At 31.7% G+C, this 18,339-nt stretch overlaps 1 protein-coding gene across 15 annotated transcripts in view; it reads left to right on the top strand.

The window, feature by feature from the left end:
* Nucleotides 1-18,136, top strand: part of CADM2 (cell adhesion molecule 2) — a 1,196,245-nt gene extending 1,178,109 nt beyond the window's left edge. For all 15 annotated transcript variants that reach the window (XM_058296056.1, XM_058296060.1, XM_058296063.1 and 12 more), the window contains 2 exons: nt 9,418-9,543; nt 10,425-18,136. In XM_058296056.1, coding sequence (XP_058152039.1) covers nt 9,418-9,543; nt 10,425-10,543 — 245 coding nt within the window. In that variant the 3' untranslated portion in view covers nt 10,544-18,136. The remainder of the gene's footprint in view (nt 1-9,417; nt 9,544-10,424) is intronic.
* Nucleotides 18,137-18,339: the final 203 nt, after the last annotated feature.

Genomic DNA, 18,339 nt, shown 5'->3' with positions numbered 1-18,339 from the left:
GATTAAACTAGAAATTATCTCATCCATCTCTTGTTCTCAAAATAAGAATCATTTGAGCCATACTAAAAAACAACTTTCATAATTATTTTTAAAAGCTTTTCAGAGATTTTTCCAAAGCCTGCTTATATAAGCTGTCTCATGGCTTATCAAGCTGTATGTAAGTAATAACTATGGTTTTTCTGAGCCTACACTTTACAAGCTTCGACTAAAATAAGCCATTATAACATAGCACCTGGCACAAAATAAATTATCAAAAAATTATTCTCTCATCTAATCCTCACAGCCCTACTCCCACCAGATTATTTTTCATCCAATCTCATATTATGAAAATCTTTAATTTTGAAATAATCAGCATCCAGTGAAAACTTTTTGTAGTAAAAGAAGAGAAATAATGCCAAAGAAGAACATTTTCCCAAAGTTTAAGTGGACTTATTATACCAAGATAAAGAATATTATTTTATTTTCAGTAATATAAGGTATTTAAAACATCTGTTAAAGAAGAACAGATTAGGCTAAATGGAGAGTGTAGTTAAACCAAAGTCATAATCAATAACAAAATCTTTTTGGAATTAGAATGGATTCCCTATGATTGAAAATCAACTGAAAAAAATAACAGAAAATAACCTTGCACAGTATAACTAGAACAAAGTATAAATTAATAAAATGATTTTCAAAATAATAAAGAGGGAATATATATATATATATATGCAACCTTAAATTTGGAGCTCCTACTAGTGCATACTTGGATTTTCCGAGGAAGAAAATAGAATAATTGTTAATCATAAGTAGAGAAGAAAAAAAGAATTCATAAATTAAAAAACTAAAAATAAATGAAATAACCGTCATTTTAATAAAAACACAACTTTACAGATAAAGCAAAAGTCTGACTAGAGATAAATATATCCAGGTAAAATATCAAAATATAATGGAGGAAAGTGAAAGGTTCTGAAAGCTGTCAAGCAGAAAATGTGGGTCACTTAAAAAAAGAATAAAAAGGGAAGAACTGAATGATTTCAGATTCATTATGTGGGAGGAGGCAAAAGAAACAAAATACACTGAAACTATGTTCTAAAATCTTAATTCAAAAAATATAACCACTGATAAAAACCAAATAAGTGTTTATTCACAGCATAATTATTCTTCGCTTTTCAAGGTTCAAGGTTGTAGTTTCTTTCTTGAAACATATTATGATGTGATCTCTGTATCTTCACAGGTGGAATATCATAAATGGAAAATTTTGTACAAATAAGAAATGCTGAAAATAAAATTATTATTGAGATGACTAACAGGCCAACCACCGTAAAAAGGAGGATTGTGGTTATTCCATTTAGATTTTGATGGAACTGTGTCAATTATTATCAGAATAATATGCTGATTTGCATTATTGGACAGAAAGTGTTAATTGATGCAGTTTTAGAAAAAATAAAAAATAAACAAGTATCAATTTTAGAAGGAATCACCTTAAAACAATTTAAATACTATAGAATCTAATTTTTAAATCTAATTTTTTAAAGTATGGAGTAAGGAAAAGTAAGATAGTAAAAGAATGAAACCAGTAAAAGAGAAAGAAAGAAAGCAGGAAATATAGTGAAAAATTAATAACATTTAAGATAGATTTTAAAAAGCATGACCCAACTATATGTTGCTAACTAAATCGAAAGACACAAATAGTTTGAAAGTGAAAGTATGGGGGAAAAAAGTATTCCATGCAAATACCAACAATAGAAGAATATACATTTTCTCAAGTGCACATGGAGCTATCATTCTCTATGATTAACCATATGTTAGGTCACAAAACAAGTCTCAAAAAATTTAAAAATATTAACATCTATTAAGTATCATCTCTGTCCATTATGAAATGAAGTAGAAATAAATAACAGAAAGAGAACTGGAGGATTCTCTAATATGTCAAAATAAACAATGCATTTTTAAACAGTAAATGGATAAAAGAACAAATCACAAGGGAAACTAGGAAAATCTTGAGATGAGTGAAAACTAAAACACAACATACCAAACATGGGATGCAGCAAATGCAGCTCTCATATTGAAATTTATAGCTATAAAGCTTTCATTTTAAAAAGAAGAAATATCTCAATTCAGTAACCTAACATCACACCTGTAGGAAAGAGAGAGAAGACCAAATTTAGCCGAAACTGAGAGGAGGAAGGAAATAAGAAAGAAAGAGTATCAATGTTAGTTAAGTTCTTTCAAAAGTCAATAAAGTTGATAAAAGTTTAGCCACACTGACAAAGTAAAAAAACAAAAAGTCACAAATAATTAAATCAGAAATGAAAAAGGGAACATTACTACTGAACTTAAAAAAAATTATAAAAGGATACTATAAAAATTGTATGCAAATAAATTGAGTAACCTAGATGAAATGCACAAGTTCCTAGAAATATACAAATTACTTTAACTCAAGAAGAAATAGAATTATCACAACAAACCAAATACAAAAAAGAGACTAGATCAGTAATCAAAAACTTCCCTATAGGGGTATGGAAAAAATATGCCAAATATGCACTATGCACCATAGTTAGTGGTAATAGTCTGATGATTTATCTCTTAATGTGTAACAAATGTTCCACAATGTTATTGTGTATTGGTGAAGGGGTGTTGTATGTGAATAATTCACTGGGGCATGATTGTTTTGTAAGTTCACAACTTCTCTAATAAAACAAATGTTTTGAAAACACCTCCCAATAAAGAGAAGTCCAGGACCAGAAGGCTTCAATCATGCATATTGCCAAACATTCAAAGAAGAATTAACAACAATCCTCCTCAAACATTTCTAAAAATGAAAAGTGAAGATGTTTTAACTCATTTCAAGAGACCAGTATCACCCAAAGAAAACTGCAGACCCAGACCAATGACCTTTATGAATGCAAATGCAAAAATCCTCAACAAAATACTATCAAACCGAATCCACAAACACATTAAATGAATATATACCATGATTAAATGGAATTTATCCAAGAATGCAAGATTGGTTGAACATAAGAGAATAAATCAGTGTAACACACCACATTAATATAATGAAGATAAAACAACCACCACAGTGTTATGACCATCTCAATTGATGCATCTCAATTGATGCAGAAAAACATTTGACAAAATCTAACACCTTTTCTTGCTTAATACATTTAGAAAACTAGGAATAGAATGAGACTTCCTCAGCATGATAAATGTTATATGAACCCACATCTAACAGCATGCCCAATGTTGAAAAACTGAAAGTTTTCTGCCTAAGATCAAGAACAAGACATAGATGCCCACTCTCCCCACTGGTATTAAACATTGTACTGCAAGTTGTAACCAGAATAACTAGGCAAGAAAAATAAATTAATTAATATTGGAATGAAAGAAGTAAAACTATACCTATTCATATATATCATCTATGAATAGAAAATTCTGAAAACACCACAGAAAAGAAACTAGAGCTATAAACCAATTCAGAAAAGTGGGTTAGGTAAAAGATCAGCAGGGTTTCTAAACACTAGTAATGAACAATTCAAAGAGGAAATATTTTTTTTTAAATTCCATTTATAATAGTAACTACAAGGTTCAAATACCTAGGAATAGATTTAATACAGGATATAAAAGATTTCATATAGAAAACTAAAAAAAATGTTCAAAAAAGCAATGCTAAAAGAAACCAAAGTAGTCCTAAATAAATGAAAGGATTTTCTGTGTTCATGGATTGGAAAACAAACTATTGTTAATATGTGAATTCTACCCAAAATAATTTCCACATTCAACATGGTCTCAATCAATATCCCAAGAGCTTTCTTTGCAGAAACAGAACAGCCAGTTAACAAATTTATCTGGAAAAGTAAGTGTCCTTGAATAATCAAAACCATCTTGAGGGAAACGGACTTGGCCCAGTGGTTAGGGCGTCCGCCTAGCACATGGGAGGTCCGCAGGTTCAAACCCCGGGCCTCCTTGACCCGTGTGGAGCTGGCCCATGCGCAGTGCTGATGCGCGCAAGGAGTGCCCTGCCACTCAGGGGTGTCCCCGCTTAGGGGGGCCCCACGCGCAAGGAGTGCGCCCGTAAGGACAGGCACCCAGCGCAAAAGAAAGTGCAGCCTTCCCAGGAATGGCACCGCACCACCCACACTTCCCATGCCGCTGACGGCAACAGAAGCGAACAAAGAAACAAGACACAGAGAACAGACAATCAGCGGGGGGGGGGGGGGGGTGCGGATTAAATAAATAAAAATACAATACATTAAAAAAAAAAAACACCTTGAAAAAAGAACAATTTAGGGAGACTAACAATTCCTGCTTCTAATATATATTTCAAAGCTAAAATAAAACAGCTTGGTACTGGATGTACAGCCTGACACAAGGGGCAATATATAGATAAATAGGAATAGAATTTAGAATCCAGAAATAAACCCACCTGTCTATGGCCAATTTATTTTTGATAAGGACGCCAAAACCACTCAATGGGGAGAGAATAGTCTCTTAATCAAATTGTGCTGGGAAACTTTTACGTGCGAAAGAATGAAGGTGGACCATACCTGATCCCGTGTAAAAAGTAAATCAAAATGGAATAAGGACCTACATGTAAGAGCTAAATCTATAAAACTCTTAGAGGAAAATATAAGGCAAAAATATCAGGACATTTTATATGGCAATGGATTCTTAGATTTTATATTAAAAGCATGAGCAACAAAAGAAAAAAGTAGATAAATTTTGCTTTATAAAAATTAAAATAATTGGCGTGTCAATGAACATTATTGAGAAATTACCATACAACCCAGCAATTCCAATTCTAGGTATGTACCAAACAAAATTGAATACAGAATCTCAAAAGTATGCTTGTACAGCAATGTTTATAGCAGCATTATTCACCAAGGCCAAAAGGTGGAAACAACCAGATTGTCCATTAACAAATGAATGGACAAACAAAATGTGGTACATACACACACTGAATTATCATTTGTCCCTGAGAAGAAATGAAGTTAGGAGATGCAACATAGAAGAAGCTTGAAAACATGCTCAGTGAAATAAGCAAGGTATAAATGTTGCTCGATATAACTTCTAAGTGGATTAGAGGTTACCACAGGATGGGTAGAAGGAGAAAGATATTTCTTTGAAAAATTTTTTAAGAAGAGTTAATGACAATTAAATGCAATACATCATCCAGGCTTGGATTTAATAATGAAGGAGAAAATACTCAGAAAGCCATTATTGCAACAGTTAGAAAAATTAAAATATAAACTTTGTGCTTTATATCAATGTTAAATTTCTTGAACTTGATTATTGTACTTAATGTTGTTTACATAAGTGAATATTCCTATTCTTAGCACATATACGTAAAACTATGAAGTGGTTAAAAAAGTATGATTTATGCAATGTACTCTCAAACTATTAGAAAATAGAGGAGAGAGAGGAAGAGAGAATGATATCACAAATATGGCAAAATGTAAAAGTTTATATATCTGAGGACTGGATAGAGTTATATTGGAATTTCTGTAATATTTCTGTATTTTTATTTTTGCAACTTTTCTGTAAATTTGAAATATTTTCAAAATACAAGGTTAAGAAAATAAATAACATTTAAAATATTTTTAATGCTCAATGTGAAAATATTTTTTAAAAATTAAATAATAGTGTTTTAAATGGAAAATGAATTTAATAAAACTATGCAGAACTGTTATAAAAAACTGCACCACTTACTAAAATGAATGTGACTAATTGAAGAAACCTTCATTTTTTCTAGATAATGCAATATAGAAAACAAAATGTTCGTATAATTTAGAACTATCCCAGTAAATAGACTTTTTTTCCTTGAAAAATTATCCTGAACTTGATCTAAGACTTTCCCTACAAGGCTTTAAATGATTTCTACATATTCAATTCACGTGTAGGTTTGGACAGACAGATCAGCCACATGGACTAGAATATGAAGACACACATGAAACAGATACACTAATAAGTGACATAAAAGTGATGTGCGGAGAACAATTGGATGTCAAATAAGAAATAAAGTTATACTTAATGCTTTAGCTTCAAATCATAGACCATATATTTTATATGGATTCAAAATCATATTTAAAGTGTTAGATGATGATAATGGATTTATATGTATAATCTTTTCATGGCTAAAACATTTCAAATTATGATCTTCAAGCCAAACATCACAAAAGTTTGATAGATGTGATTGCATAAAATTGTAAGAAATCTATGGCTGATAATACCAAAAATCAAGGTTAAATAGAGAAATTGTTAACAAATATTAAAATTTCTTTGGAGAGAGATCTTAAAGCATTTATAAAATTTATTTTAAAATGTCCAAACCCACAGACAAGCATTTTAATATGAATGAATTGATATGGTCTCCCCAAACATTGACATATTTATACTAACTTATAATTTAAGAAGTTGGGATGTTACTTTTCCATATCAGACTGGTGAAAACTTAAAAGCATGATAATATCTGATGTCTTTTCTATATGGGAGAAAGAAATTTCTCAGATGTAATTGGTAGATGGTGATTTTGTATAAACTTATTTCGATGCAATTTGGCAATATATACCAAAAAACCTTTAAAAATATTTACACTGTTTGATCCAGCTATATCAATTTTCAGAATTTACTTTCAGGAAATAATAAGACAAGTACAGAGATGTATGAACAAGAATAATCTCTAAGTTCCTCAAAAGAGCACTTAATTTTAGAGATAATTAGTGAATAAAATGAATATGATTTATGACTCTATTCCTGTTGACTTGAAGAAAAGGAAGGGTTTAAAACTGACTCTTAGGTATCTGAGCAAGGAACAGGTATAGGAAATATTAAGGCATAACAAGTTTATTTCTTGCTCAATGTTGGTAGATATTGGGCTATATAGCAAAAATTAAGTGAAATTCAAGAAATATATAATAAAAAGATAATTTACCATTAGCTTCTTTAACAGATTAACCTCTAAAATCCTGTTTAAAAAATAATACATATTTTTTTCTCTATCATTCTAATGCAGGTATTCTTAGTTGGGCAATCTTAAGTGATCTAGTGGCTCATTTATTCCCTTAGCTCTCTAATCTCTGATTTGTAGCTTCCTAAAATCACTTTGAGGTCTATTCCATTCCAGCTCCTTGGAAGGAGAAGAGAGCATGGAGGATTACATGTGAGAGGTTTTTATTGGCTGGGCTTAAATTCTACTGCCTAGATCACAAGTCAAATGGATACCCCCAACTGTGAGGAAAGCTGGGAATTATATTTTAGTTCTGGGCCTTGAAAGAAAAGGAAGCAGTCTGTTAATCAGCTAGAAATCTCTGCCCCAGTTCACTTTTCTATCACCAAAGATTTTTTTAATCCTTTTTTCCATGCATAAACACTGCCATATTCTCTCCAAAGAGAAATCAAACCAATGTATCCAACTGTAAGACAAGGATCCTCAGATATAGTTGGTCCACTACAGACCTTGGTACAATAGGCCAGGGACAAATGAACCAAAACAAACAAACAAACAAAAAAAAACAAGTTATTGATGATACTCACTACACCATGCACAATATACAGTGGTAGAATAGTGTAAGGAGACGTACAATAAATTCTCCCATTTGGAAATGAAGGATGAAAGGGAAATGTGGAATAGTCACTGATCCTTAGTAATTAGGAAATAATAGCAGGCTGCCATAAGAGGTTCTGCTGTCTTATCTATAACTGCTATTCCCTCATCCTCCTCTGTTAATTCTTTTTGTAGTCCCTAATTCTCCCTACTGGAGAGTTCAGCCTTATCAATCATACTCCATCTGAAGTGGGCTTGGGGTAATATACCCTCAGCGATGGCGATTCAGCTTTTGCCATTTCTCCATGATTGCACTGAGTTTAGGTGTCTGGAGGTTGTTTGAAGTCTCAGTCAGGCTTTTTTTCCTAAATAGACACGTGCTTCTTTGGCTGAACAGTTCCATTAAAAACTCAGCAGATTCCTAATCTTGTGTTTCATCCATTTGTTGATGATAACATTCAAAGTTTTTGTGAAAACATAATGCCAATCCTAATTTATTTGTTGACTTTCTCCTTCCCCTAAATCTCTCTCTTAAATTATTAGCAGGTGTTGTGACACTCTCTGAAACAATGAACTAGGGAAGAGAGGGAGTACACTCAATCTTGTCTTTGCCATAGGGCTGAGGCTTAATAGATTTTGTTGCACAAAGCTTCACTCAGTCATATCTCTTATTGTGTGGCTTCTATCAGTAGTTATTTTCCAAAGCTTTGAGTACCCAAATTTCTGAGCTTTTTTTTTTTTAATCTGTCCCTTTCTGCTGGAAAATGGCCATTCTTTACTGAGCTCATCTCTCCCTATAATATCCTGCTAAAGGCAGAATGTGACAGTACATTTTGCCAGCCACTTTCAGAACCACAAGTTCAGCAGGTACTTGGTCCTCAAGGCTAAGTACTGATCTTTCTCCCTCTCTCAACAATATTTGACAGAGTTGTTAACAACGCCTTGAAATATATCTTCCCCTTAAATCCACTACAGCATACTCTTCAGGCTCTCCTCCTATCTCACTGTTCCTTCCTTCTCAGCATGCTTTCCTGGAAGTAATTTCTCATTTTAGACTCTAAATATGGGAGTTCCCCAGAGATCAGCTCTTAAACCTTCTCTCTCTCCATGCTCACTCTCTTCGAGAGTTCATCCACTTCCATGATTTTAAGTAATATTTATATATTGGTAATTCTCAATTTATTAACCCCAGCGCCAGTCTTTCACATGACATAATTTTATTAAAAAATTATACAGGCATAACTCAGAAATATTGTAGGTTTGGTTTCAGACCACTACACTAAAGCAAATATCACAATGAAATGAGTCACGCATTTTTTTCCCAGTGCATGTAAAAGTTGTTTATACTATACCTCAGTCTATTAAGTGTACAATAACATTATGTATAAAAAATGTAAATACCTTAATTAAAACATGACACAGAGACATAAAGTGAGCACATGCTATTGGAAAAAATGGCACCAAAAGCCTTGATCACTGCAGGGTTGCCACACACCTTCAATTTATGAAAAAAAAAAAACACAACAATATCTGCAAAGTGCAATAAAGTGAAGCATAACGAAACAGGGTATGCTTGCATATTTGTGTTTGTCACACAGGATTATAATATTTTTTTCAGTTGGAGATGACGGGGAAAGAAAGGCATGTTATTTCTTATAATCATGTATGTGTATTTATTTATCCAGTCTTTCCCTTAAAATGGAAGCCCAATGGCAGCAATGACTCATTTGTCAAATGTTACATACCCAGCTATCTTACACATTGTAGGCAAACAATAAATATTTGTTGAATGGATGAATGCAATTTTAAATGTGCTAATTTTCAAAATAAGTTATTCTAATACATATGCTTCATGTCAAAATAACACACTAACTGCAATATTTCGCTTCCTTTTTTAGATCCCAATGCTCTGGCTGGCCAGACTGGCCCTGATCACGCTCTAATAGGAGGAATAGTGGCTGTAGTTGTCTTTGTCACACTGTGTTCTATATTTCTTCTTGGTCGATATCTGGCAAGACATAAAGGTAGGAAATATTTAATGAAAGTACTCAATTTTGACAACCACATTTTCTCAAAAAACACTTCATCATAGAATATTATTTAAGTGTGTATGTGTTTGCACGTGTCTGTGAAAAGAGAGAGATAAATATTAAATTTCAGGGAAAAATTTTTTTAGGAGGTACCAGGGATTGAACCCAGAATCTCATACTAGGAAAGCAGGTACTCAACCACTTGAGCTACATCTACTTCCCAGGGAATTCTTGATTTTTTATTCAACTTTAAATTTGGATTAGTTTAGGCAAAATAGTATTTAGCTGAAGGTCGAATGTCTGAGCCACTGTCTCAGAAAACAAAATAGCAGCAAATTTGTCACTTATCTCTAGGACTCTAAAATTAAGTCTTAGGTCAATATCATTTTATACAGAGTTATAGACAAATGTATGGCCATTTTAGTGAGGAAAATATGGGATTTTGGGGGCAATATGCCAGGTAGAGGACCATTGATATAGTCCACTTTTGACAACTTAAATGTAGTTACCAAAATGAATGGTGACACATTTGATACAATCATTATCAGCGTCTTAACAAAAGACCCTGATTGCTCCAGTTGTGTGGATCACATGGTCTGTATCCATCATTTTAAGGAAATGAAAATTACTCTTTACCCATTCCAGTTTGGCTCATGCATCTAGTTAAACTAGCCACAGCTTCACCTACAAAACATACCTGAAAACTGAAAGAAGGCGTACAACTTTAGAAAGATGAAATGTGTGGATTATAAGGCCTCAGGAATTATTCTAACATAAGAAAAGTGGCATATGTTCCCTCCTAAAGGAATTAGATTTAATACTGCCTATTTTACTAATCTCACAGAACTAACACATTCTTCTTCCAATATCCACAGGAACATATTTAACAAATGAAGCTAAAGGAGCTGAAGATGCACCGGATGCTGACACAGCCATTATCAATGCCGAAGGCAGCCAAGTCAATGCTGAAGAGAAAAAAGAATATTTCATTTAAAATCAGGCCAAGATTCTGAGTTTTACTTACCAGGCTGGCTGCTGGAGAAAACTGGCTATCATCTTTCAGAATTCATGTCTACCATCTTCTGCTACCTTTATTAACTTCCATATTGTACTTCTATCAGTAGCCAGTGTATACCAACAATCAGCTGTTGAAAGCATCATTCTTTAATTACTATACCATCCATAATGCAGGACATTTCTTATGGCCTAAATTTCACACCATTGCTCTTTTAACATACAGTGCTTGAATATACAGCCTTAACAATGTTAATCATCTCCTTGGATCATGATATTGAATTGTTTTTATACATTGAAAAAAATGTATGCAGAGTCCTCCTCACTCTCATCCCCCCCCCCCTCCTTAAACCATAGACTTTATTAGTTTGCCATTGAACAGTTTTGGAAGTAACAAGATTAGGTGAAAACCTAACGAGTTTAAGATTAATCAAAGATTAGAGGTTTACAAACAATGTTTTGTACATGTCTATCTTTAGAAACAACATGTTTTGGAAACATATGCCCAAGAAAACACAAAGTAAAGGCACTGTAGTATAGTTTCTGGAATGTTTGAGATTATGGCAGTAAAGCTGTATCAATTTGCTATTTAAAACAACAGGATTTGATACAGGAGCTTGTGTACGGATTGCAATCATGACATTTTATACAATTATATATACCCTGCTATTAGGTTAATGTAGTTTCCTTTACAAATAAATTGTTCCAAATATTTTATTGCTTTGGGAATCACAAGATTTCATTCATTTCTCTAGTTTGATTCTGTAATTTATTTGTTCCATAAGGACTCACCTGCCTAAACAAAATTGAAGTATCCATAGGGCACAATTTCGAGACATTTTAGTATCTGTATATAGTGCATATAATAAATCCAATTAAACATTATTTGATACATATTTAACTTTTTTGGCTGTAGGTAATTCAGTCATAAGTAAGCATTTTCTAATGTCCATTATATCCCTTTAGATATTACTTAAACCAATATTACAAGTAGATAACATGTATTAGTATTTTTGTCTGTATGTCCTAGCACTGTTCAACAACAAATTTTTCTAGTTCTTGTTAATTTTTATTCGTTATACAATGGAAGCACAATGTTATAAGGAAAGGTAATTTTAAGCTAACAACCAGTGCACAGCCTCAGGTTTTAAATTACAACCACAGTTGATAATAACCTAAAAATAAACTCAGTTTGCTAAAAATTTACAAATTTTAATTTGGCAGTTCCAGAGCTGCTTAACTATGTTGATTTGCCAAAAAAGAAGTGTTATAGATATGTTTCTGTATAAATGAACTAATTCTTTATATTAAATTCCTGTCTATGCATTTTGTGAGGTACCAAGTTATGAAACAGTGAGTGATAGAGAATTTCTGCCATGCTTTTAACTCCAAGGTGAAAGTCTCTTTCTCTGGATTATTTCTGAAATTTTGGTGTATTTAACCATTAAGAAATGCCGTATTCTTAAATATAACATAGAATCAATCTAAAGTCTTATTATTTCTTCTAGTAAAAAACAATGTTAGATTAGTTCTCATAAAATTTATTATATGCTAAAGAATAAAAATCCAGTTAGATAAAATTATTTTCTCATTTGCAAGCATTGCACCTTTAAGAAGAAAACAAATGTGATTAAATGGTAGCTATAATTGTGATGTCTGAAAGCATGATGGCTTATGGATTTAAAAATAATATCTTGGAATTTATATTGAGGGTATAAGAATGGTTGAGTATGACATCATGTATTATTAATATGAAATGAAAGACAAGGGTGCTGTATCTTAGATTATTTATCAGAAAAGTATAAATCTTTTAAGGACAACGTTAGAATTTTTAAATTGTTTTTTTTGTTGTTGAAGCATTTACCTTGTTGATTTCTTACGAAAGAAAAAAGGACGATGTCAGTCAAGCAGCACTTTTCAGAATATACAGAACATAAATAATATGATGTGGTTGAGTGTTAACATAATAAATCATATACAGTATGACATTTTAAGGAAATAAGTCTGCATTGATGTGATTGCATGCTTGTTTTTACAGTTCACCCCATACCATCTGTGGAAAAATGCAATAATATGTTAATATAGTATGGTAGTTTGAGAGAATCAGGTAGGTGCTACTAGACACATTGAAACTAGAATAGGTTATAAACTGTTCATATCTTTCAATGCATAAACTTTAGAAAGACTCCACAAAGCAAATTTCATCCTGTTAGCACAAAATGGAAAGGTTCTTATTATGAAGCAAATTATATAAACTGCATCATCAATTACTATTTAAGGCCTAATTTCAGGATGCACTTACAAAATTGCTACTTGTCATCGATACTATGTTTACATCCTTCTTCATTTGGTCTATATTCTACTTGGCTCCAACAGCTAAATTGTTGCTTAAATAACTCAATCATTATTTATAGCATTGTAAAATTAGAACTCCAAGATAGGGTGCATTTCAAGATTTTTGTCTCTTTTAACCCTTGAGAGAATATGAAAACTCATTAGAACTCTTAAAACTTTAGCTGGAATATTCTAATTTGTGGGCTCTAATCAAATTTTTCACCAGTTCACTGTAGATAAGATTTGAATCAGGTATCATTTTCTATTACTTCAAAAAGGAGCAATGGAATTTTATTTCCTATCTTTAAAAATTATTTGATTTTCACCAAACAAGGAAATAAATTATAGAAATTCTGGTCATTTATGTCTCCAAATCACAAATAAATAATTAACATTTCTAAATGGGAACCATGTCAATTAAAATGTCTGAATTGTGCACACTTATATACACATAGAGCCAAATTCTGTCTATGCTAAGTGAGCACAGTAGCTATGGAACTCAATGCAAGGAGTGCACACATACAAACACACCTAGTAGAATATGGAACATTATTTTTTACCAAAAGTAATTATTCTCTGCCAGTGTACTGTTTACAGTGTAAATTGATTTTCCTCCATCAAAAAATTGTAAACAGCATTCTTCTTTATCCTTTTTTCCATTTTCGGATCTCCTAGATAGAATGACTGTCACAACCAGGAAAAAAGGAAAGTTTGTGAGTGCGAGAATAAAGATAGAGAGCATGAGCAGAATATTGATGGTGTGTTTGCGTGTGTGTGTTTGTGTGTGAGAGAGAGAAATTTCAAGTTGTTTCCTTTTACCAGAGAATCCAAGAAGCAGTTTAAGGAACCTGATATTGGAGTTTGATCTAGAAACTGGATGATCTCATTGATTCAAGATGCTTAATCTTGCATTGAAAACTGACAAATAAAATAATAGAGAAAGAAAACTAACTTTCCTAAATATGGCAAAGCTAACACCTCATTTATTTTTATTTCTTTGTAAAAATTATAAAGATCTCAATTAAAAGAAAGGACAGGCTCACTTGTAATTATGTACTTATGATTGTAACAGCATTGAGATTCATGTACGCACAGGTACAGCAGCTCTCTGACAGTGATGGTTCTTCCATGTAACATAGCAGTTATCGTGTAATTTAGTGCCACTTATTGCAAAGTGTTACCAAGGGAAACATTTACAATTTACTTTTCTTTTTTCTTTGGATGTAAAGATATTTTAATGGATGATAAATATGGAATCCCACATTACATTTTTAATTGTGGAGAAAATAACAAACCTTGTACCTTGCTGAAACTTCCCCTTTATGTTGCTAACTACTTGAGTCCTCTCAGATTAAATTGCTCATTATTTTCCCCCTTTGTAAATGGTAATCTGTGATGAATATATCAACACATAGGTGCAATCCCAGCTAAACTAAATGATATACCTAATGAGAATTTCTAATAAGTAATGCTTTTTATTAAGTGGCACAAAGTACACACTAAAAACTATGCAAAAATATAGGTAACTACAGTGTACTTACATGTAAGTATCTTGTACTTGCTGTGTATGGATGTTGGAAACCCATGTAATTATAATATGCATTTTGAATATTGGGAAAGAGGAAATATTAGTGTAGATATAAGGATTTGTTTTGAAATACACACTGGCAATATTGAAATATACTCAGTGCAATATCTGCAATGCTATTGCTGAGATACTTAATGCAAAGGGAATTTAAAGAATTCTTCAACAAGATCAGGAGGTTACTTATCTTCAATTCCCATGTACTAAAGCAGTGATTAAAAAAATATAACTGGCTCAACAATAAGATAAGGTATTCTTAGAGACTAATGAGATAGAATAAAATTATCAATTGGCTTAATATTTTAGCATTATTGAAGAGAAAGAAATAGCCTGATTTTTAAACTATGACTCTAATTGAACTTGGCATTCTTAAACTTTCCTTGAAATTTTTATTTTTTAATGGATTGTATCATTTTTATAATAAGTTCAAACTTCCTCAGTCATAGAAATAGGATACTTCTAATAGTTAAAATCACCTTTTCTTTGAAATGTGTGTATTCTTTAAAAGATTGTTTTACTTTTATTATAAGAACAAGCTCCTTCACTCATAGAACATAGGATACCTTTAATAGTTAATTTTTCTTAGTGCAGATATTTTATTTTATTTTTCTCTTTTTTTTTCCCCCTATTCTACTCCAAACATACCCTTTGCGCTTATACCCTTCCAAAGGCAATGGATTGAAAGTAGCAAGATAATAAAGAAAGTTAAATGGGACAAAATATAATGAACTCATTTTATTAGCATTTTTATGTATCAAGATTAATATTGAATGCAATAGTTATTGGATATAGCTGGTAAGTTCTCTGCCATGCATACTTACAATAATCCTTCTACCTCTCACTTTTAACATGGGCTATGATACTTCAATATAAATAGAGGAAATAATTATTTACAAGTTATCCCAGTCAGCATTCTTATGGCACTGTCCTAACAGTACCCTCTGCACTGCTGGGAAATCTCAAAAGCCAACTTCCTTTAGTGTATTCAACAATGTCTGGATCTGTAATTGTTTTTCCTTTTCTATCATTACCTTTTCCTATAGGCAAAACAAGATTTTATAAGGATAGATCTTTTCATGCCTATTTACTATTTCAATGTAATATAATTGTGTTGACTTTTAAAAATAATTTAAATGGCAACACTTTGCAAATTCAATCTGATGTTTTATTTATTTTTAACAGTGTGACCATTTCTTATTAATTAATTCTGTATGTAATAGTAAAAATCATGCATATGATTTATTTTCCCAAGAAGTGTTAACTATGTAGACAAAATGTTAAGTATTTAAAACTGCCTCCTTATTAACAAATAATCCCTGAATAATGCAAAGTATTGCCTCAAATGTCCACTTTATTTTGTCTACATAGATGTACTGTAAACTTTTAAAGTGAAGTAATTTAATTATCCTGAAAGGAAATGGCATTTAAAAGCAGAGTTTCCTCTAGGGAAAAGAGATACGTGAAAATTGTGACGGTGAATTTATAGAATAAATTAAATTTGACATAAGATGTTTCTATATTATGTGATTATGTTCCAAATAGTTGGTTTAATCTTTACCATCCTTTCCATATATATATAGTAGTTACGATTAATGTATAATTATTTATGAGGGAATGGGCCCAAATGTGAAAAGTATGTAAAGAAAAAAAAAAACTATTTTCCCCAATGAAATATATTCTATATTTCAAAATAAGACAAGTTAAAAGATATTTGAAAATTGCAGGGGCAAACTAAAAACCTACCAGGGCTCAGCACTTAAGCACTTTTCCACATCCAGGGTGAGAACAGCAGCGACTCCTACACGGACTTTTAAAGTGCGGTATGAAATGCAACATTTATCCTTATCGTACACGCAGTACTGTCAAACCTCAAATGCTTTCTTTCTTCAAATGCTTTTCCTTGTACATTATACTATTAGACAATTTTCTCTTTATATTTGTTGATAGTGAAAGTTATATGCAATAAAATATTTGATGGTTGAAAGCAGTGGTCACCGATTGGTTGCAGGAAAAATAACCTGTGAAATGTAAATTGAATTGAATTGTTATATCTTTATCCTTTTACTTTTTTCTGTGTTTCTAATGTATTGAATGATGCTCATAAGTAGAAAGAAAAATAATTTAGAACTTTTTCGAAACTAGTACGCTTTCTCCGTACAAATGTAAAAAAGTTTAATCTCTTCAAATCCATTTAACTGTACCTACTGTACTTATTGTAGATTCAATGATGCAGTTAAGTAGTAACCCAAGGGATTTATGGCTTTGGGATTTACTGACCTATTTTCTTCGTATTTAGTTCACATCACTGTTTGTGAATTGGTTGTTTATCTTTTCATTCAACCAAAAGATATTCCCTCAAGAAAGCTCCATTTTTATCATAAATATTTTGACATAACCAGCATTGGAACAAGTCTGCCATATTAAAAAGAATTTAAAGACTTATCTCGAAAATGGTACTCAGAAATGCAGGTGTGCCCAGTAATGTAGCTTCAAAATTAACGTGTTCTATTTATATGACGTGAAATTCATAACTTTTGGAAGGGTATATTTATGATGGCATATAAATAAATTCTGTGCTGTAAAGGTGATCTACTGAAATAAGCCTATTGCACAGAAGATAAAGAAAGAATTATTGAATCTACTTTTGTCATTAATATTTTCAAGAAACAAAATGCATATTGTAATATTAGGTACATGACACTTGCATGTTGATATGCCTATATACTTACAAAGTATTCAATGTGTACTTAGTGACTCTTAAAATATGTCATGTACAATTCTTACAAACATTCTTACAGGGTTCCCATTTGCACTTCATTTTTTCAGTAAAGTCTTGTCAGGAAAAAAATGTCTGATAAATAATGAAAAAAATAAAATTTGAATTTTAGTTATCTGTTGGACATTACTGAATTGTCTATTCATTTAGTTGATTTTCTTAGGCTTGAAGCAGACATTGAAAGATGGAACTTTCTTTTTCCCACTGATAGGCTGTAAAATATATTACAAAAGAGTATTTCTTTATTCCAAACACATAATTCTGAATACTTTTATTCAGTTGCATACATTATCGATTTCATCTTAGATTTATTCCATGATGCCCAGTTTGCTTGTAGATTTCCAAATGAAGTTTTAAGAATTAATCAACAGTAAAATAAATGTTATATTATTTGTACAATATTTAACCATTACTCCTTGGAATATATGAACCTTGTAATATGCTAAGGGTAACATGTTTCTGACTTAGGGGAATTTGCTTGAGATTGCCAAACTTTCAAAACTTAAAAAGGTAATTTTACATTCACTTATGAGCATTTACTAAGGTTGACTAGGAACAGAAGCAAAAATACTTAAACTTTTTTTTAAATTTTCACACTCTAACCAGTATTATATATTTCAACTACCTAAGATAATGCAATTAATAATATATCCATCCTAAGCTTATGCCAATAAGGATTTGAGATAAGCTTTTAAATTATGGAGGATTTTCTCTGTGTCTTTGGAAGTTCACTTACCATAAAGTATTTTATAGTCTACTTTAAATAACAGATTTTGTTATACAGGGTAAGCCAAAGGCTGTACAAGAATTAGTGTCATTGGGTCTGATATTTGTGTTAGACCATGAAATATTCCATTAAAATTTATCTGTAAATACAAGGCAAGATTTTGTATCTGGTTTATTTTATCATGTAATAATTATCTTACTTTTATTTTTCCCCAGCAAGAAAAGACTGGGGATTCATTTAACAGAATTTGATACCAAATGAAATATCAGATTCTACACACCTGAAAGAAAATGATGGTATTTGAAGCAATACATTCACAGACACAAATTACCCTTTTCATTATCTTTATTTTTT

This window comes from Dasypus novemcinctus, chromosome 4 (assembly GCF_030445035.2).
Source record: "Dasypus novemcinctus isolate mDasNov1 chromosome 4, mDasNov1.1.hap2, whole genome shotgun sequence".
NCBI classification, from domain to species: Eukaryota; Metazoa; Chordata; class Mammalia; order Cingulata; family Dasypodidae; genus Dasypus; species Dasypus novemcinctus.
This window is presented reverse-complemented; position numbering and strand designations above follow the sequence as displayed.